This window comes from Talpa occidentalis, unplaced genomic scaffold, assembly GCF_014898055.3.
Source record: "Talpa occidentalis isolate TD23 unplaced genomic scaffold, MPIMG_talOcc4v2.1 talOcc4.12, whole genome shotgun sequence".
NCBI classification, from domain to species: Eukaryota; Metazoa; Chordata; class Mammalia; order Eulipotyphla; family Talpidae; genus Talpa; species Talpa occidentalis.
Window position 1 is genome coordinate 38,502,665 of NW_023601212.1, and position 20,899 is coordinate 38,523,563.

The 20,899-nt window shown below is 52.2% G+C and overlaps 1 protein-coding gene across 2 annotated transcripts in view; it reads right to left on the reverse strand.

Moving 5' to 3' along the window:
• Positions 1 to 5,121: 5,121 nt before the first annotated feature.
• Positions 5,122 to 20,899, reverse strand: part of COL5A3 (collagen type V alpha 3 chain) — a 35,117-nt gene continuing 19,339 nt past the window's right edge. For both annotated transcript variants that reach the window (XM_054693259.1, XM_037505740.2), the window contains exons 33-67: positions 19,860 to 19,904; positions 19,614 to 19,667; positions 19,452 to 19,496; positions 19,043 to 19,096; positions 18,890 to 18,943; positions 18,745 to 18,798; positions 18,508 to 18,615; positions 18,255 to 18,344; positions 17,946 to 17,999; positions 17,081 to 17,188; positions 16,861 to 16,968; positions 16,690 to 16,743; positions 16,152 to 16,205; positions 15,440 to 15,547; positions 15,310 to 15,363; positions 15,066 to 15,119; positions 14,899 to 14,952; positions 14,724 to 14,777; positions 14,151 to 14,258; positions 13,505 to 13,558; positions 13,269 to 13,322; positions 12,948 to 13,001; positions 12,751 to 12,804; positions 12,487 to 12,594; positions 12,265 to 12,318; positions 11,727 to 11,780; positions 11,436 to 11,543; positions 11,164 to 11,217; positions 11,048 to 11,083; positions 10,580 to 10,633; positions 9,925 to 10,123; positions 9,732 to 9,844; positions 7,427 to 7,495; positions 6,201 to 6,440; positions 5,122 to 6,110 (exon numbers count right to left, since the gene is read on the reverse strand). In XM_054693259.1, the coding sequence (XP_054549234.1) occupies positions 5,964 to 6,110; positions 6,201 to 6,440; positions 7,427 to 7,495; positions 9,732 to 9,844; positions 9,925 to 10,123; positions 10,580 to 10,633; positions 11,048 to 11,083; positions 11,164 to 11,217; positions 11,436 to 11,543; positions 11,727 to 11,780; positions 12,265 to 12,318; positions 12,487 to 12,594; positions 12,751 to 12,804; positions 12,948 to 13,001; positions 13,269 to 13,322; positions 13,505 to 13,558; positions 14,151 to 14,258; positions 14,724 to 14,777; positions 14,899 to 14,952; positions 15,066 to 15,119; positions 15,310 to 15,363; positions 15,440 to 15,547; positions 16,152 to 16,205; positions 16,690 to 16,743; positions 16,861 to 16,968; positions 17,081 to 17,188; positions 17,946 to 17,999; positions 18,255 to 18,344; positions 18,508 to 18,615; positions 18,745 to 18,798; positions 18,890 to 18,943; positions 19,043 to 19,096; positions 19,452 to 19,496; positions 19,614 to 19,667; positions 19,860 to 19,904 (2,766 nt within the window). In that variant the 3' untranslated portion in view covers positions 5,122 to 5,963. The remainder of the gene's footprint in view (positions 6,111 to 6,200; positions 6,441 to 7,426; positions 7,496 to 9,731; positions 9,845 to 9,924; positions 10,124 to 10,579; positions 10,634 to 11,047; positions 11,084 to 11,163; positions 11,218 to 11,435; positions 11,544 to 11,726; positions 11,781 to 12,264; positions 12,319 to 12,486; positions 12,595 to 12,750; positions 12,805 to 12,947; positions 13,002 to 13,268; positions 13,323 to 13,504; positions 13,559 to 14,150; positions 14,259 to 14,723; positions 14,778 to 14,898; positions 14,953 to 15,065; positions 15,120 to 15,309; positions 15,364 to 15,439; positions 15,548 to 16,151; positions 16,206 to 16,689; positions 16,744 to 16,860; positions 16,969 to 17,080; positions 17,189 to 17,945; positions 18,000 to 18,254; positions 18,345 to 18,507; positions 18,616 to 18,744; positions 18,799 to 18,889; positions 18,944 to 19,042; positions 19,097 to 19,451; positions 19,497 to 19,613; positions 19,668 to 19,859; positions 19,905 to 20,899) is intronic.

Here is a 20,899-nt window from a genome sequence, read left to right on the forward strand (position 1 = left end):
CTGCTATGCATGTCAAAGTATCTGCATCTAACTGAGGGTGTGAGGGTGTGTGTAACGTGTTTATCCTTCTCTGAATGGGCCTGCCTTGACCTGCAGCCATGGCAGGGGAGGCTGCAAGATGAGTGTCTGATTCCCTGGGCCCTTGGTCTGTGTATGAATTTGTGTGAGTATCTCAGGATGTTGTAAATGTGTCTGTATAAAATCCCCACTTCACCCACTCCCTACAGCCACATCAGTATAAAGCCACAGGCAGCACCCCACGCTGGCTGCTCTGCCCTGCCCCCAGCTCGGAGCAGTGAGTGTAATTGTTCAGTTAGCACTAGCCACGCGATAATTATGGCTGCTGAACATGCAAATCAGCTGGGGGCTTTCCCAGCAGCAGCCAGGGCACTGGCGAGGATGCTGAGTAAATACTCAGAGCTGAGTGTGGAGGCCCAGAATTCCCTGCTTGCACCTTTGTAAATCACCCTTTAATTTAACAGGGCCAGTTTCTAATTTTTTAAGGAGCTTTTAGCTAATTAAAGAGGTCTCATTACATTAATTGTCCCTCCCTTCCAAAATACCTGCACAGGGGTGGGACTAGAGTTGCGAAAGCTAAGGTAGGTGGATATGCATTCAAACCCAGGGCTTGAATTAGATGTAATGTCTTTTTAATAAAGGAAAGCATTCCCCTAAAGGAGAAGATGACTTTTTGTTTAGCAGAATTTCTGCATCTAGATTCTGGGAAGTCATTGTGTTCCTCAGGTCCTTATATCTGCAACAAGGAGATAGTAACAGAAACTTCCTCAAAAGTGGTGATGAGATAGGGGTCTCCCTGCTGGCCTAGGAGTTAAGTCTCAGTACTATCACTGAGTTTGATTCCTGCCAGGGAGCTAACCTACATACGGTGCGGGAGACCTCTCCTAACTCGCCTGCTGCTCCCCTCAGCAGTGTATTTCAGTGGATCCACCTGTTCTGCTCCTCACTCTGTCTCTGGTGAATCCTCTCACCTCCTGTACCTCTGGCCTACACCCCAGTTCTTATAACATAAATAAATAAATAAATTTTTAAAAGTGGTGATGAGGAATAAATTCACCCAGGGAATGCACATGTTGAGCAGTGCTTGCCAGGCAGACGCCCAATGATAACTGGTAATAGTGTCAGTTGAGCTAGCCATGGATCATGTGGGCCTGAAGGAAATGGTCTGTAAGAAGCGCTGAATAATGGCTCTTTGTAAGAAAGCCTTAGAGGGGCCCCCCTGGTGGCGCAGGCGGTTGATTGGTCAAGCGCAGTGCTGTGAAGTTGTCTGCAGCCTCTGAAGCACAAGTTCAATCCCAACCAGCAGGGGAGATGCCCACATGACACAGCAGACCTCTCCTGTCTCTCCCGCTGCTCCCCTCAGCAGTATATTTCCATCAGTCTGCCTGTTGTGTTCCCCACTCTGTCTCTGGTGAATCCTCTCACCTTCCTGCACATCTGGCCTATACTCCGGTTCTTGTATGTATGAATAAATAAATTTTTAAAAAGAAAAAAAAAAAGCCTTAGAGGGAGTGAAGAGGTTAGGCAAGGAGAGACGCTGGGGAGGCAGAGTTGTGGGAACTCAGGACTTGGAGACAGCACACCCCCAGTGACAAATGCAGTGATGGGGGCTTTTGGAGACAAGGATATTTGATTTTAATTTGTGGATTTTCCTACAATGAAAATCCAGGTTTGCACACACACACTTACACACTGACCATCAGTAAAAGTTGTATTCATTCACGTTATTGGGAGAATTAATGAAAGCTACTTTAAAAGCAACCTGTATTACTACCTCACAGACTTAAAACACCCAAGTTGGTTCTTAGCCATGTCTGATGGAGGTTTCCTGGGCCCACCCTCTCACAATGAAGTTACTCCACACAGTAACTCAGAGAACCAGGCCCCTTTCCAATTTCATATGTGAAACACGCATTCTACACATGTGGTCGCCCATGTCATGATAGAGTAGGGAGAAAGAGCTTGGAGGTCTATGCAGGGGGTTCAAGTCTACCACACTCCCTTGGTCACTATCCGACCACATGGCCCCAACCTAACTTCAAAGAAAACTTGTAAATGTGTTCTCAATTATGTGTGTCCAAGAAGAGGAAAATAACATACAGTCTTGAGTTAAGGCTATTTGAGAGGGGAACTATAAGGAGAGCAATCCTATGTTAGGGTTGACAGAGGAGAACACAGAGTGAAGAAATCAGCCAAAACAACAAATCAGAAGAGGTAACCAAAAGAAACACTGTCCCCTCAAGAGCCCTTATTGGCATTTGACGGTTTCTGGGTTCTGCACTGTATGTGGGACACTCCCTCAAAACTCTATGTGGCTCTTCCCTCGCATCCTTCAGGTCTCTGCTCACATGTCGTCTCCCCAGTGAAGACTCTGCTGAGCACCCTATTTCAAGTACCCCCCCACCTCACTCCACCACACTCTATCCATGTAACTTGTTTGGTTTTCTTTTATAATAATAACTACTACTTGAAATCACAGTATGGAGCTTTTTTGTTGCATAATATCTGTTTTCCTCAGGAGTAAGATCCTGAGAACAGACATCACATCTTCCTTCTCTCCCCAGCTTTGGTAGCAGCACCTGGAGTTGAATGAACACATAATAGAGCTAAATGAACAAACGAGTAAGGGAATGAATATGTGACCTCATCCATCAACCTCTGGGCACCAACATTCTTCACAGAGTCAGGACTCTTGGTAACCTTATTGAGTGAATAAATAAAGGAATCCAGGACAAGTATTCAGTTGGCCTTAGAGGCAAGAAGTGGCAGAAGGTGGGGAGAGCACTATGGGGGAGGGCTATGGGAACTCTGCTGGTGGAGCGAAACGGTGGCCACACCTAAGGGGAGAATCTTATGCTGTTAAAATATTAACAAGGGGCCTCCCCTGGTGGTGCAGTGGTTGAGCTCTGGGCTGCAAAGCTGCCTGCAGCCTCTGCAGCGCCAGTTCGATCCCCAGGCACCACCAGCGAGGGTCCCACATGGCGCGACAGACCTCTCCTGCCGCCCGCTGCTCCCCTCAGCAGTGTACTTCATCAGTCCATCTGTTCTGTTCCCCGCTCTGTCTCTGGTGAATTCTCTCACCCTCCCGCGCTTCTGACTGTACCCAGTGCTTGTATAAATAAATAAATAAATCTTAAAAAAAAAAAACTTAAAAAAATATATTAACAAGGATGCAAAACAATGGTACTTCAGGAAGAAGAAAGAAAGAGGGAGGACCTCCCTGGTGGTGCAAGGGGTTAAGCACCACACTATGAAGCAATCGCAGTCTCTGTAGCACGAGTTTGATCCCCAGCCGACCATGGAGCAACCCACATGGCATAGCAGTTCTCTCCTGTATCACCCACTGCTCCCCTCAGCAGTGTATTTCAGTCAGCCTGCCTGTTCTGTTCCCCCACAGTGAGTGAGTCCTCTCACCCCACACATCTCTGGCCTGTACCAGAGCTCTTGTATGCGTAAATAAATAAATCTTAAGAAAGAACTAACAAACGAACTTACGAACGAATGAATGAAAGAAAGAAAGAAGAGAAAGTGGAAGAGCAGCAGCAAGACAAGAGACAGAAGTCACAAGGTAAGTCTTAGGTTTTGGGAAGGCAACTTACCCCAGCCCAATGCCTCTGCTCACCCAAATCTACCTACCCAACTTTATTCAGACCAGCCCTCCACTGAGGGGTGGGGAGGCAGGCATTCTCATTCAACTCAACAATGTCCATCAACTGATAAACAAAAATGTAATATATCCATACAATGGAATATTATTCAATAATAAAAAAAGCATGAAGTACTAATGCATGAACCTTGAAAGCATGAATCTTGAAATGCATTGAAAGCATTTTCAAAGTGATAAAAGCCAGACATAAAGGGCCATACAGTGCATGATTCCAATCATAAGAAACACTGAGAATAGGCAAATGCACAGAGACAGAAAGATCAGTTTTTCTACCACTGAGGGGCTTGGAAGAAATGGAGATTAACTGCTAATGGTTATGATTTTTCTCTTTGAGATAATGAAATGTTCAAAACTGCTTGTTTTGATGGTTACACATATATGTGTATATGCTAAAAAAATTAACTATACACTTTAAATGTGAAATATATTGTATATGAATTTTATCTCAATAAATCTGTTTAAAAAAATAAACCCACAACCCAATTCAAGTTGGATGAGCCCAACTCTCATTCTAATAGATCCCACCTTGACTTACCAACTGCCAATAGGGGGTGGAGACCCCCTATTCCTAGCAACCTCTGCTTGCCTCTATGCGCTTCATCCTGCTACTCAAATCAATCCTACTTCAACTCAACCCAACATCCAATTTCAAATCCTTAACTTGATGCAGTCAACACCGAGCTCTAAAGCAAAGTATCCCATCATTAACCCATAACTCCAAATTCACTCAACTCCTCCCAGACCAACCTCCAATTCAACTTTTCTTCAACCCATTTTCAACATGACTCATCCAACTCCTAACCACAACCTCCAGTTTACCTCATGGTTCAGCTCCTCAATCAATTCTCTTCACCTCCAATCCACCCCCTAACTTACCTCCTGGAGTTTTGACCTCTGGTCATTTTACCTCAAAGTAAAACCACATCCCATGTATCTCTTACTCCACCTCCTCAGCCTAGGTAGCAATGGACTTATCAACGTCAACCTGGAGAGCATTTTTGTTTTTTTTTTTTTTTTTTTTATGTCTTTCAAATGGGTTCACAATTTTTTCCAGTTTTATTGAGATATAACTGACATATGAAATTGTATAAGTTGAATCTGTACATGTGTTGATGTGATAACCTATATATTACAAAATGAATGCCACCATCACATTAGCTAACACCTACAATCACATCACACAATTACCATTTATTTGTATGCAGTGAGAACATTTAAGATCTACTCTCTAACAGATCTTTTATTGATTTTTCTTCTAGGGGTCTAATTTTATAAGCATGGCCATCACCTCTAGTGGGTTTGATTATAAATAGATTCCCCCCACTCCCTTCAAAGCCACCTCCACCAAAAGACACAATTACTTAAGACAAATGGCAGCAGGTATCTCAGACGAGACAAGAGCCAGACCCTAAGAGAGATATAGTGAGCGCCAGAGGGAAGACACAGGGACACAGTTCACAGGTTTATTCTCAGATTCAAGATGTCAATCAATCCCTAAAGACCCAGGGACAGGGAGAGGATCATGCTAGAATCTCTCTCATCATATCCCAGCCTTCCCTAAGGAGAGAGCAGATAAAATATACAACAGAGGGGATTTTCTCTTTGAATACAGACCCAGATATAAATAGGGCAGCACCATAAGGATCCAGATTCACCCCCCTCCAACCCTAAATCTTAAATCCCTAAGATTCACCATCTTAGTCCCTAAATCACCTGGCATGGTAAGGTGAGTCTGGAGAGATACGAGGGGGCAGTATTCAGAAGTCATTATGGGGACCTCCCTCAGCCCAGGGAAGTCCCACTTCCCTCTGTAGTCTGACTTCAATCCCGTCTGTAAGACGTTCCATGTGAAAACAGGAACAAGCGAAGAAGTCCCAGCCTGGGGTAGGAGGCGTCCAGTGCTTCACTATGGGGGGGCTAGCACCAGGGGTGCTGACCGCACCGACCACAGAGTGGGGAGACATGCATGGGAGGCGTTCGTCAGCTCTGAGTTCGAAGTTCCTTGTATGGGGCTGTGGGGGTGAGGATGGAGGGTGGGCGGTCATGGGGGGTAGATAAAGAGTCAGACTAAGTTATGCCACCTGTATGCAGTGATGTGGGGGCAAGAGGGCCCAGCCCCTCACCCCCAGGAATGGAGAAAGAACATGATTTGTCCATGATGACCAGACCTCCCTGGCTCCACGGTCATAGGAGACGATAAATACGGTGGCTTCAAAGCCTCAGCACCAAATGTGCCCCTGCCTGGGCACCCTTCTTGCCCCTCCCAACCCCAAGGTGCTCAGCTGCTGAAGCAGACAGGGCCCAGTTCAAACCCAAACTTCTGGTTTGTCTGGCCAAAGTCACTGGCGGCCACATCCCTCAGGGGCAGAAATCCCACGCGGGAGGAGCTGAGCTCCAGAAGCGTCTTCTTCTGTCCCTTCCGGAGCTGGCCATGGGAAGACAGGAGTGGCCAGTTAGGGGGAGGGCGTCGCAGGTCTCCCCTCCCCATGCTGGCTGGCCCCTGCCCTCCCCTTACCCGGCAGTCGTCGTAGGGGACACGGATGGTGACCGCTGCTGTCTGGTTGAAGGACAGCTCCTCACCGTTGGCCCCCAGGAAGCGGAGGGCACGGCCATGGTCGCCTGCGGCTTCGTCCAGCCAGGCGGCCGAATTCTGGCACAAGTAGGTGAAGCGCTGGTGGGCAGTGGCACTGAGCAGCTTCAGGAAGGTGAGCTGGACCACGCTCACGGGGGACCCGTCAGCATCCACGTAAGAGAACTGGTGGGGCAAAGCAGGAGGCAAAGGATGCTCTATCTGCCCCTACTCTTCCTGAGAAATGCCTCCAGGGCCTCCAGGCACACGTGATCAATGACACAGAGAAACTGTTTCTTATCCTTATTTAATGATTGTATTTGATTTTAAATGTTATTTAATTATTTAAAATGTTTAAATTTGTAACTAATAACTGAGTCTCAACCCAATAACCAGAGAACTGAACTTGGGAACAACTTGAGTATGTGACTCTGTTTTTTCAACTGTAGGTTAATGAAATCGATATATAGCTCCTATATTTCCAAGGAAATTTAGCACCCAAGTCAGAAGGTGTCGTGACTATAAAATAGGCATGACTGAAGAACTGGTATGAGAAAATGTCTCAATACCTCAATAACCTTTATATTGATGTGACAATACTTTTGATATATTGACTTAAATAAAATAAAAAACATAAGATTAACCTATCACTGCTTTGAAATTATTGGCTTGTAACGAATCCTTTTTGGCTTTCCTTTCTTCCCTGTATTGTTCGCACATTCCCAAAATGATGTTTTCTGGAATCACCTTCCAGATAAACAACTTGTAAGAGTCTCTGTCCCAGAGCCTGTTGGGGGTGGGGGGAAACCTAAACCAAGATCACCCCTCATGTTCTTATTTATTTCCTGGTGGCTGTCTGCCTCTCCCAGTAGATCAGCTGCCTAGAACACTTTTCCTTATCCTCCCTACCTTGCTCACCCAACTTGCTCCAGACTAAGCTGAGCTATGACTTCTACCATTTCTTTCAGCACTGCCCCTGAATTTCCACCAGACTCTGTGCTTTCCCCATCACATGTCTGATGCTGCCACCATGCTCTCCCCCCAACCTGTGGTCACCATGAAGGCAGAGGCAAGTCTGTCTTGTTCATTTAACCCCTGAGGGCCCCTTCTCTACCTCCCCATGTGGGTTCCCACCAGTTTGCATCCACCCCCACCTCAACCCAGCAACTCACCTTCTTCCCTCGACGGAATGTGCTATACCAATTTCCTGGCTTCTCCCTGGACCATGAGGCCAGTTTCACCTGGGGGATGGAGGAGGGTTGGGGTAGCAGATGCCCTGGGTTCCACCATGTTCTTTCTGCATACCTCCCCACACTGAAGTGTAAATAGCCAGAGATATTTTCCTGGTTAATTGTAAATATCCAGGACTCCTAGGCTGTTTCCAGCCATGGGAGTGGACTTAGCAGGTGCACAGGACAGGCTCAAAGCAGGCCCAAGGCCACTGAAGCAGCCCTGAAGTGATGATGAACAAGAATTGGTGGATAAATGCCCTAGTTCCCTCTCTGCCCAAGTGGAATGACTTCCAGATGTCTGCCCCACATGGTCTCCCAAATGTCCTCAGTGGAACTAAGCTTTGGTGTCCAAATGGTGACATTTTTAACAACACATCCCTATTGGCTGCCTGCCCTGGCCACTTTCCTCTCCTGGTGCCTCCTGGGCTCATCTCCTAAATAAGCAGCATGCCCTGATGAGCTGTCAGAGAAGCCAAGCCCTCAGAGGCCAGCAACTAGTTATGGATCAAGCCTGCACTTACCTCCACACATGGACATGATACTGAGCTTTATAAGAAATAGTCACTCATCCAGGAGACCAAAAAATATCTCTCATAGATATTTGTCTTCAATCACAGTCCTGGCTTATAATCTACAAAGGTATTGGAATTTCCTAAACTGTTGAGCTTAACAGAGGCTTCTCATATTACCTTAATGAGGTGACTTTGGGGGAAGCACTTAAGGAAACCTTGTATTAACTGGTTGATACTTCTAATCCCACCCCTAGATCTCTGGAAAGGGCAGAGGGGCTGGGGGTTGAGTTCACTCAATAGTTGAACTAATGGTGCCAATATAGTGAAGCCTCTGTAAAAACCAAGAGGACCAGGGATTTGGAGAACTTCTAGGAGACGTTGCTCCTGGATTGCTCAGGAAGGCTCCACCCCATCCCCTCATCCTGTCCTATGTCTTCCATCTGGCTGTTGTATGCTTTGTAATTAGTGATTAGTGAGAAATCAGATTTCCTGAGTTCTGTGAACCCTGCAAGCAAATTAATTGACTCTGAGGAGGGAGGCGTGGGAAGCTGTGATCCATAGGCCGTGTGTCAGAAGAAGCACAGGTAACCATCTGGGCTTGTGATTGCTGTATGAAATGGAGAGTGGTCTTGGGAGACTGCCCCCTTAGCCTGTAAAATCTGATGCCCTCAGGTAGTGAGTGTCAGACTGAGTTGAATTCTCAGACACCTGCTGGTGTTGGAGAACTGCTGGTTGGTATGGGGGCGCCTCCACATGCCCACATTGGGATTGGGTCCAAGAGCCCTAAGCAGTGGAGAGGGGCAGTTCTGGGTGTATCTAAATTCCTGACCATTGGTAGGCCTGAGCTCCCACTAAATCAAAGCTCTGACCGGTCAAAAATAATAATATCCAATAGGAAGGGTGTTACGGAACACTTGTGCAGGCCTGCCTTGCTCCGCACCTGCAACAGGGCAGTAACACAGCATAACCCAGGTCAGTGTTAATCAGTATTTCCTGATATGTGTGCCAGTATCTTGATGGTACAACTGCCCCATAAGATGGTTATTTGATTGAACCCCATTTTACAGAAGAAAAAACTGAGGTGACAGATCCAGATTTCAACCCAGGCATTCTGAGGTCCAGAGCATGGCACTTAGTAGAGGAGGCTTTTAGGCTTAGGGCTCCCTAATGGAGAACCCCAGGACTTATGGGGCACTTTCCAGCCCCCAGCCTGAGGGCAGTGTGTTCAAGGGGCTATGAGACAGCAGGTCAGGAGGCGGTATGGTGGGTGGTGAAGGGCTAGGACTCCAGCCAGACTCATGGCCTCTCCAGACGGCTATTTCCTTCTTTGGGGGAAGATGATGATACTGCCACCTTGAGTAACTGGGACTCAGTTAATGCAGCTGAAGGCTGCATTATCCAGACACAGCCCCCGATCTTCAAGTCCCCATTATGTGGCACAATATGCACCACTGATTTCTGTAGTAGAGTCTGTCTGTCTTCGCCGTGGAAGATGAGCTCATATAGGCAAAGAGATTTTTTTCTTTCTGATTCTCTGCAGTAACCCCGCTGCTTCACTGGACTTGGAACACAGTAGGTGCTCAATAAATGTTGAAGGACAGATAAGGTCCCAGACAAAGTCTGTGAGTGTGTGTTGTAAGGGGAGTCAGGAGATGAGATGGTTTCAGGAAACAATGTCCTCCTCCCACTAACACCCCCACCCTACCCCCGCCGGCCACCTCAGAGGCACTCACGGTCTCAAACTTCTTGTCTGGGTAGAGACAGGTCTCTCCTCCCGCAGTGAAGTTGCACAAAACCCTAAACGCATCCCGCGCGCAGCCCTGGTTGGGGTCAATCCAGTATTCCCCTGCCGAAGAGCAAGCAGGGTGGGTGAGTGGAAACAAGACCCAGGGGACCTCTGCCCGCACCGGACAGGTTGGGCCTCACCGTCTGGCAGGTGAGGGTGGTTGCGGTGCAGTTCGCTGCACACCAGGCCAGGACGCTCAGCGGTGCCCGGAGGGCGCTGCAGCTGCTCCAGCTCCCAGCTCAGCGAGGAGAGCGAGGCCACCACTTCCTCCAGGCCGCCCTCTGGGGCCAGAACTGAGCGACGGCGCCGGCGCAGTCCCAGAACTTGCGCGGGGGGACCCTGGCACGAGCATGTGCAGGAAGGAAGGAGAGGGGAGCAGAGGGCAGCGAGACACAGTGGGAGAGACCGGCAGGATGAAAGAGACATGGCAGAGAGAGTCAGAGGCGGCAATGATACAGGCCAGGAGGCAGAGAGATACACAGGAAGGAGACAGAAATAAAAAGAAATGGAGAGAAGCAGTAGTAAGACAGTAAAAGAGAAATAAAACCACAAGGTCAGGCAAGGAAAGAAGGGGGTGAGGGGGAAAATAATGGAACAAGTATTTGAAACAGAAGGAAAGGGTGGGAGAGATAGGTTGAGAGAGACAGAGACCCCTTGAAGTCCTGACCCCCTCCCCCAGCCCAGAATCTCCTTCCCTCCCACCTACATTCACTGAATATCTGGTTTGTGCCCTACCCAGTTGGAGGAGGCACAGGGGAGGCTGTGGGGACACCCCAACATCCATGTGGAACTTACCGGAGGGCCAGGGGGCCCTGGGGGGCCAGTATCTCCACGGGGACCAAGGGATCCCTACAGAGAGAAGTCACTTGGGAGTGAACCCTGTCTTTGGAGACACTTCCCCCTCCCCCCATACACACACCTCGGGGAGGAAGATGCAAATTTTAGCACCAAGCATAAAAGGCACATTTTCTCTCCATATTTTAACATCTCTAAAATCACCATCTTAACATCTCCGGCAAGGTGCCATGTACTTAGCACAATTGTTTTTCCTTCATAGCAGTTTATAAAATAATAGTGCACCTTACAATTGATGGCATCTTAGATTTGATGAACTACAACCATAGGTGTCAAATAAATATTTGTTGCATGTGTGGCTGAATGAATGAATGAATGAATGACTGCAAAGACATTTAGGGTCCTGGTGCAGTAGAGGTGACCTGAGATGTGGGGCCCCTAACTGTACTTACCGGAAACTGTACTTACCGGGGACCCCTTTGAGCCCTTCTGTCCCAGGGGGCCCTGTGGGGCAGAGACAGGCAGAACCTGAGTGCTGGCTGGCCCACCATGCTGACCCCACCCCACTAACCCCTCATACTCACCGCCACGCCTGGGGGCCCAGGGTGACCGAGAGAGCCGATGGGACCACGGGGACCCTGGGGAGAGGACATCAGTATCATCACGGCTAGAGTTCACCCCCATGGTCCAGACATAGCCCCCGATCTTCAAGTCCCCAGATGGCATCTCTGTTTTCCCCAGATATAACCCCTGTCATTCCAGACTCGGGCTTCCTAACACCCCACATCCACAGTCTCCAAAGAAGACCCCTCTCTCTGAGCACATTCTTCCCACTTGGGGTAGGACACACACTTACCGGTTCTCCCATGGGGCCAGGGGGGCCCTGCACACCTGGCAATCCCCGATCCCCTTTCTCACCCGCCTCCCCGGGAGGGCCAATGAGGCCCATTAATCCGATGTGGCCCTGGAGGAGAAAAGAAGCACAGGTGGGGAAGAAGCGGGGATGCCAAGAGATTCCTCTCCCAGAGCTTTAAGGAGAATGGCTTTGGAGGCGAACGCTTCCGATCTCTCGCAGCCCTCTGGCTGGCATGGAAGGTGGAGAGGGAAGTAAATGAGGGAGAAGGATAATGACAGGCAGTGTCCTTACCTTTTCCCCCTTGAGGCCAGCATCTCCCTTCAGCCCTGGGAGGCCAGATGGCCCCTGGATAGAGAATGAGGTTCAGTGATGAGTCTCAAACACAACACCCAACGGTCCAGATGGAAAACTTGAGGATGTCAATTGGGAATTTACCCAGATTTCAAGTGGGAATAACCAGGGATATGGTCACGGTGATGGTCGGAAGACAGGAGGGACGGTAAGGGATACGATGGGGCTGGAGGATGGCCGATGTGAGTGGTCAGTGGGCAAGAACAGTGTGGATGTTCAGTGCAGAATATCAAGTACAGACCATCCAGATGGTGGGTCAGTGTGGGCATCCGAGCAGACCACCAAGATGAGTGGTCAGAGTAGATGACCATTTCGATGGTCAGGCCGGACCACCAGAAGGATGGTCAGTGAGAGGTCAGCCTGCATCATCAGCACCCATGGTCATGAGATGGTCACTAGATGGCCATTGGCACTCCAGTGTAGAAAGCCAGGGACGGGACCCCAGGGATGGGACCCCAGAGACAAAGAAGTCTCTTACCAAGGGGCCAGGAGGGCCCATCTGTCCAGGAGGTCCCAAGAGGCCTGGCTCACCCTAAGGCAAACAGAACATGGGAAGGTTACACCCTGCCAGAAGCCAGTGTGGGTGCCACCACTCCTGACCAGGGCCAGCTTCTCTCAATTGTGATGAGAAATAATGAGGTGGGAGCACAGAGAGAGGGTCTGATCCCACCCAGCCTCACCCTGTTCCTGTCCCACTCACCACAGGGCCGGGGATCCCTCGAAGACCTTCAGGCCCGACACTCCCAGGAGGCCCTTGAGGCCCCACTGGGCCTCTCCTCCCTGTGGGTCCATCAGAACCTGGGTGCCCCTGAAATGGTCAGGGACAAAGGAGAGAAAGGAGAGAGTTTGGGGGGTTACCTATCTTTTGAACCCCCAGCCAAGAGCCATCAGGAAAGGGGAGGGAACTGGGGTATCTGTGGGGGTGACAGGCCTCCTCCCCAACTGTTGGGTGAGGGGCACTCACCTTGGCACCTTTCTCCCCTTCTCTGCCTTCTCGACCCATGCGACCAGAGGGACCCTGAGCAGAGAAAACTGTGTGAGGGGAGCTTTAGGGAGTGAGTGGGGGCCACGAAGGTGAGTGGGAGCTGTAGGTGAGTGGGGGCCATGAGGTGAGTGAGACAAGGTGGAGCCAGGGCAGCCAGGGGCACAGCCATCACTCACCCTTTTGCCAGGGGGCCCAGGGGGCCCAGGTTCCCCAGAAGCTCCTGGTGGGCCCTGTGGAGATTACAGTCAGCAGGACACTTGGGCTGACGCAGGGAGATTGACCAGCTGCAAGATGCTCTGATCCGAAGACAGCTTTCTCCCAGCATCACCCCGCACAGCCACCTCACTCCTCCCCCTCAAGTGGCTCACATTCTCGATGATGCCCCAGAAAGGCAAAGCAGGAGCATCTACAGGGGTTCCGGGGCCCTCCTTAGCCCACTTTTCTGACTCCAATTCACCCACCAATGCCCCATCCCAGCACCACATTCCCGAACTCACTGGTCCCCCAACGTCACCAGGGTCTCCTCTCTCTCCCGGAGGGCCATCTATCCCCTGCAGGGTGGGGCACAGAGTGGGAAGGAGTGACGGGGCACATGAGAACTTGAGGGTGAGGCGTGCAGGAAAGGAAGGTTATTTGCTCCACTGAGCTCACCCAGGTCTGGGGCGGCGGGGGTGAGGATGTGGGCATAGTTAGGGAAGATGCTGAAATTGGGAGGAGGGGGGGAGACACCCACCGCAACTCCAGGGTCTCCAGGGGGTCCTAGGTCTCCTGGGAGCCCGGCGGGGCCCTGGAACAGAATGATCACTGTAGCACTGCAGTGCTGAGTGCGCATTTATTTACTTAACCCATGAACGAGGCCCAGGCACAGCTCTGCTTGCTGGGGAGGTTCTGGTGGCCAGGACACACGGTCCCTGCCCAGGTGTGCAAACACCACAGTGTCTCCTGTGCAGGAACCAAGTGAGAACCGCCGGCCTCGTCTCTCTGTGTCCTCAGGATTCCCAGGAAGAAGCAGCCCTCAGAAAAGGGCTGCAGCAAGCGGTGGGGTAAGGAGACTTGGATGGAGGCCCCACAGACTCAGAGACCCCTCCCTGCCCTCGCCACCCCACCCTCTGCCCTGAGGCCATATCTCAACTGAGACCCAAAATCGATGTCAACACGGGGGATTCCACTCCACATGGAAGTGAGTTTCGTGCAGAGAATACATACAGTCTCTGCATCTTTATGTTCCTTCATGCATTGGACCACTTGTTCATTCATTCATTCATGTTCTTGGAATCAGCACATTTGAGGAGGGGTGATGGCTAAAAGTTGGGGAGCAGGTTCAAGCAGACCCTGGAGCTCCCTCCCTCATCTCTGCCTCTACCTCCTGCATGACTCACCATGTTCCCTTTGGCTCCATCCTCTCCAGGAGGGCCTTTCTTTCCTGGGGGCCCAGCCGCCCCAGATGGACCTGAGTCCCCCTTTTCACCAAGCTCTCCTCTGGGCCCCTTGGCAGAAAGAGAAATCAGAGGAGCCTGGACTGTCAGGCCAAGGGTTAGCACACCTGCACTCAGGCATCCTGGTGGTCTGGCACTTTCCTGGGGTCAGAGGTCAAAACAGCCTAGAGGGGTCAGAGGGATCTAGGACTCATAGGAGTCAGGGATCACCATGGTCCAGTTGCTCACATCGGCAAGGTTGGTCTAGCCCCTGGGCCACCCTGGAGTAAGTTAGAAAAGACAACCCTGGTGGTGCCTTTGGAGGCCCAAACCAGGCTCCTGACTTGGATTCGAGCCTCATCCCACCCTCTGCCCTGCACACCGTGCAGCACACGGTTCTCTCCGAGGCCTGCCAGGGCGCTGGCATAGAGATAACTCAGGGTGCCCATAGGACTTGGGTTTGTGGGTGACCTAAGGCTGCCCAGCATGCAGGGGTTCCCTGAGATAGGTGCAGGGGCACAGGGCGCAGTCACTCACAGGGATGCCTGGGGGTCCTGGGGCTCCTTGGTCTCCAGCCTCCCCTGGCTCACCCTGAAGGAGGCAATGTGAGGGTAGGGAGGTCCCATCTGTAAAGGCAGGGAGGGGTTCCCCAAAATAGCTACCCCCATCAGGACTGGTTTTCCCTGCTCAATCCCCGCCCTCTATCTCTTACCTTCTCGCCTACAGCGCCTGGCTGACCAACTCCTCCAGGCAGCCCGGGGGGGCCCTGAGACACAGCAAGGGACAGAGGTGAGACTGGGCAGTCAGAATAACCCCTTCTTAGGAAATGACCTCCCCACCTCAGAGGCATCCTGCCCCCCACCCTGAGTCATCCATCACCTCTGATCCACTGGGGCCCTGGGGGCCCCGAGGCCCTGGAGCTCCATGGGGACCCTGTGAGACAGCAGAATAGCACCCAGTGACTCTGTGGCCTCCCAAAAGCCTTCAGAACCATGACCACCACCCTTGCGGCTGCTGGCTACTGCTAATTCTTAAAATGACAATGTGCCCCGTGATACGCCCAAATCAATCCAGTGGCTGTTCCCATGCTAACACCCTCCCACCTCCCCCCCAGTGACCATACCATGGACCCTACGTCTCCAACCTCCCCCTTCTCTCCAGGAGAGCCTGGTAGCCCCTGCGGAACAAAGAAACAAGATTGGGGCACAGTGTGAGAGGATCCAGAGACCACACCCCCAAATCCAGACACTCACTTGCAGGCCAGGAGGGCCAATCGTCCCCACAAAGCCTCTCACTCCATCATCTCCTTTCTGCCCAAAGAGGCCTGGGGGTCCCCGGCGTCCCCGTGCCCCATCTGCTCCCTGGGAGAAGCACAGAAATGTGCACGTTAGGGTCCGGGTCAAGAGTCAAAGGCAGGCTGGGAGCCGAGGTGAGGGTTGGAGCCTGGGCAGGAATTGAGTTGGGAGGGGGCCAAGGTTGAGTTTGGAAGTGGGGTGTGGGATAGGGGGTTGGAAATGAAGTCAAGGGCGGAGTCAAAGATTTGGAGTGGCACTGGGTGGTGAGTCGGATTGAGGTTGAGGTGGGGGTCGTGAGGAGGGTTCAGATGGGGACGAGAAATAATTTAGGGTTGCGTTTGAGGTTAGGGTCAAGGTGACATTCAAAGTTTGAGCTCAGGATTGAGGTCAGGTTTGGGGCTCAAGGAAGGAGGGTCAAGGTTTAGCTAATGTGAGATCTGAAGATAAGGTTCGAGCTGGGACTGAGGCGAAGGTGGGGAGCAGAGTGCAGACTGGAGCTGTGATAGACTTCAGGGTCGAGTTGAAGCCGGGGTTGAGTCAGACTCTGGGGTGAGGTCATGTTGGGTATGGCGTGGGGGAGTGGGCCTGAGGTCGGGTCTGGTCAGAGTGCAGGCCACTGTCTCTTCCCCTCAAGGATCCAGAGGCCAGTCTCGGGGCTGGGAGCACTCACCGAGGGGCCTGGGTGCCCCACAGGTCCCTGTACGCCTGTTGGTCCGGGTGGGCCCTGGGATGGGGAATGGAATTGGAAAACCCCTCAGGTTCAAAACTGTGGGGAGGAGAACTAAAGGTGTTGTCCTCTGACCTGCCCGCTCCCCCACCAGGAAGCAAGAGCCTCCTCTCCCGCCCCTAGCCCCATCTTCCCAGCCACCTCTGGTGGAATCAGACCCCGAATCTGCCCTAAGCCTGACCCCTCAGCACATTCCCCTGAAGTCCCAGCAGCGCCCAGGGGCTGTGGGAAGCTGTGACACTGAGACTTTGAGGCCATGCAGAGAGAACGCCATGCCACAAGGAAAGGCAAAGGGATGGTCCCCCTGGGGCCCTGCAACTCTGCAATTGACCCCTATATCCCAGGGAGCTTGAGTAGATTTTGTCACTGGCAGGTGTCAAGATGGGAATCAGGAAGGCAAGAAGTTCTGTTGCCTCCCCAGCCATCTGCCACGCGCTTTTCTCCTCCCCAGGAACCACCCCCTTTCTGGGCCCTCACTCACCGTGTCCCCTTTATCACCTTTGCTCCCCTTGTGACCAGGGGCTCCCACTTCCCCCTGCAGAGCCAACAGGATGAAAAAGGACCTGGCGTGGCCCACCACCACCACCACCCCCCCTCCACACCCCACCTCCCCAGCTCCTCCCTCTACCCCTCCCTCTCCGTGAACTCTCACCTTGTCCCCCTCCTCTCCAGAAGGCCCAATAGCTCCAGGGGGTCCAGGAAGCCCCAAGGGCCCTGGGATCCCATCTTTTCCAGTGGGGCCAGGGGAGCCACGTTCACCCTGATGGGGGCGAGTAGAAAGGGGATCTTAAGGGACAGGGCACCGTGGGGGGCTGGTATGTGGGAGGGCAGGAAGCTGAGGTTGCCTGAGGAATAGGGAGTCAGACACCTACTGGGAACCCCTTCTCTCCTGCAGGGCCCACAGGGCCTTGGCCTCCACTTTGACCAGGAAGCCCAATGCTTCCTGCTGGACCCACAGCACCGCGCTCCCCAGGGGAGCCCTGAAAAGAAGTGGAAAGTCAGGAATAAACAGCAAGAGTAACTCATTTACAGGGAGGTTTCAAACTACCAAACTTGGGCCCTGAGTTCAGGGGTTACGGCTGTATATCCAGTCTGTTCCCCTGCCCATCGCAGCCACATCTGAGTCGCGTCTGGTCCCTCCTCTGCTCAGAACCCTCCATGGCTCCCACCTAACTCAGGAAAAGCCAACTCCTGTGGACGGCCCACCAGGCCCTGGTCACCCTCCCCGTCACTCCCCTGCCCTCACCGCCTTCCTCTCTCCCCATGTTCACCAGCTGCGGGCCTCAGGGCCTGCCCCTATGCTCCTCCCTCCCTGGGAGCTGTCCCCAGATACCCCCAACCTCCTCCTTCAGGTCCTGATGTAACCTCAGGAAAGCCTCCGCTGACCAGCCTGTTCAACTGCTCTTCCCAAACTTGCCATTTTCTGGGCAATTTTGCTTCCTGACATTCACCACCACTTGACCAACCTGAACATAAGCTCCAGGAGAAAGCAGGGCTTATATGTCCATGTCTGGCACACGAGCTAAGCATGTGTCAGGAGGAGCGTCTCACTGACATTTACCAGACTCTCCGAAGTGAGCTATGCACAGATGAGGAAACCGAGGCTGTCCCAGTGAGAGGCAGACCTCCCTGTGACCCAGGCCCGTGTGAGTCCCCAGACATCGGACTTAATCATCACGACCTGAGTTCCCTCCACCCTGCCCATCTCCCTCACCTAGCAGATGAGGTTACACTTACATTGGCCCCGATGGGGCCAGATGGGCCTTTGTCACCCTTCAAGCCAGTAGGTCCCTGAGGGAGGAGATGATTCACAGTTGAGACCCCCAGGAGAACCTCCTTCACTCTGGGGGTCTCACAGTTTCCACCCCTGCCTAGGCACTGAGTTGCAGGGATCTGTCACCTCCAGGTCCCTCCAGGGGCCATTCCTTTACTTTCCCGGGGACCCCTCCCCAGGATGCCATAACCATGTCCCACCCCTGAACTCCCCTCCTTCTCCGCTTCACAGCCCAGCCAGACACAGGCAGGAGGGGATCCAAGTGTACTCACGGGGTCCCCGCGGGCTCCTAGAGGGCCAGGAGAGCCCCTGGGTCCAGGCGGCCCTTCCTTCCCAAGGGGACCCGGTGGCCCCAGGTCCCCCTGCAGTAGTAAAGAGGAGGGAGGTGAGGCTCCAGAGAGGGGTACCTACCCCTCAGTCTGTGAGTCTGGGTGACCTCCTCCATGGGGGCAGATTCTGAGCCATGAGGTAGCATGAAGCCATTGAGGAACATTTGGGGTCCCATTCCCCAAGGATCAGGCTCACCTTGGTGCCCTCTCTGCCTTCCAGGCCTGGTAGACCTTGTTCACCAGGAGGTCCAGGGGGCCCTGGGGGCCCCCTCTCACCCAGAGGCCCTGCTTCACCTGTCTTTCCCTGGAAAGGAAGAAGGTTCACTGCGAATGGAGGTGGCCTCAGGTGGGGTTTGATGTCTGAGATCCAACTTCCCCCCAAGTATCCCCCAACTGCTACAAACTGGGGACATTTGTGGGAGTCCACTCTAACCTGAGGACCCACGACACCGGTTGGTCCAGGTGGGCCTGTCTGACCTTGGAAGCCCTGGGGAGGAAAATAAAATGAGGGTGTTGCCTGGGAGGAAAAAGTAGAGAGCCTAATAGGATCAGGGGTCAGAAGTCAAGGGGTCACTCACCAGCTCTCCTCTCTGTCCAGGGTGCCCCAGCCGTCCATCCTTCCCTTGGGGACCCTGGAGGACAAGGTGGTAGAGAGTTGAGGCACAAATAAGGACCCTCCCACTGTGAGGCTCCCCTTCCCACCTGCTCCCAATCAAGGTGAGCTCACTTACAGGGGGACCCTTTGGCCCAGGGAATCCAGGAGAGCCTTGCAGACCTGGGAGGCCCTGAAATGGAACCAGAAGTCATCATCTCATCCCTCCTGCTAGACCCTCCCTGGCCCACATAGTGGCAGCTCCATACTATGCATGCGGCATACTGCAGGCCAAGCACAGCCACACGCCACCTGCACCAAGTCACGCATTCACCACTGCAGACCTCTGGGTTGGGGACTGTGGTTATGCCCATTTTATAGAGGAGAAAATTGTGACCCAGAGAGGTTAAGGGATTTGCCCAAGGTCACACAGCAGGTGAGTAGCAGAGCTAGGAGTTAAACCCTCTGGCATCAGCAGCCATGCTCTTTTCACATTCTGTATTATTATGAGGAATCGCCCACACACACACACAAACACGCGCACTCACCTTTTCTCCAGGGACGCCGGGAGCCCCATCCTGGCCCACATCACCCTAGGACAGAATGAATGAGACTCAAGTTGGGAACAATTCAACTGGAAGGGACTGGGAGGGGCTCAGTGAGCCCGGAACAGAGGGCCTGCATGGGGGTCCTGACCACCCACCCCATACCTTGGGTCCTGGTTGTCCTGTAGCACCCAATTGCCCTTTTTCTCCACGGGACCCCTGAATAGAAAAGAAGCGAAGATCAGAAGTGAAAGGAGAGCCTAGGATGATTCCCCTCCTCTCTCTCACCTACCAAAAAATACAGACTTAACCCAAGCCCTCTTTCCTGGCCCCCTCAAGACCTCCCCACCACGTCTTCTTTCACAGCCCGCCAGTGGCTAGTAAGGTGAGGGCAGCTCTCCAGTTTCTTACTGGTGGTCCCCGCTCTCCTTCCTGGCCTGGTTGTCCTGCCTTCCCCTGGAAGATAAAGCAGGTGAGGGGAGGCTAGAGCGCTATGGCGAAAGACAGGACACAAACCCACAAAAGTGCCCAGTCACAGACCCAGAAAGACATCTGGCATGTGCTTATGCCCAAGTCTCTCATTCACACACGCGCACAGCCTGCACACAGACGATCACCCAGACCACAGACACACAGTGCGCATGTAACTGCACCTGCAGGGTCCAGACACGCAAGCAAGCTCGCCGCCACAGACACCCACTTATCACCCACACTGCACCTCAGGCCAGTGTGGGGCCATCCGCAGCTTCAGCCCAAAGGAGGAGCCCATCGTGCAGCGCGTCCATTCTGCGCAGTGACCCCCATGACCCAGAGAGGCATGGGGTCACATGAGGACACACTTCCCACAGCACAGCAGGACACAGTGAGCCCCCACTTTTTGAAAGACCCCTCCATGCCACTTTGCTTTTAGGAAAGACCTCAGCAGCACCTGTCTCCATAACCAAAACAATACCCCAGGGGCTTTCTCTTTCGTGACAAGAGAAGGGGCTTCAAACTCAGCATCTGCTTTGCAGTGAACCATCTCACGAGGCAGGTGAACCCAGAGTGGTCTCGGTAAGCCCACCACCTTTTCACAGGCTGTGTGTAGCTGTCCTCAGATAGTCATTCTACGCAATGTCATTTCATTAGAGGGTCCATGAGGGCAAGATTCCCAGCTGACATTGAGTGAAACACCATTCAAGGAGCTGCTTGTGCTATGTCTTTTCACTTAAAGCTGCAATTTCCAAGAAGCTTTGCAGGACATTAAGTGAGGATTTACAGTATTTACCACAACATTCCTGCTTTTACTATATGTTAGAATTATTTTAAATTTCATGTATTATTGTCATGATGTGATGGGTTATATTTTGAGCGTGGGAACTTTCATAAAATTCTACATATAAATGAATGGTATTGTTTCTTCACTTTAAACCATTCCAACTTATGAAAGGTTTCACAGGAACCCTACTTTC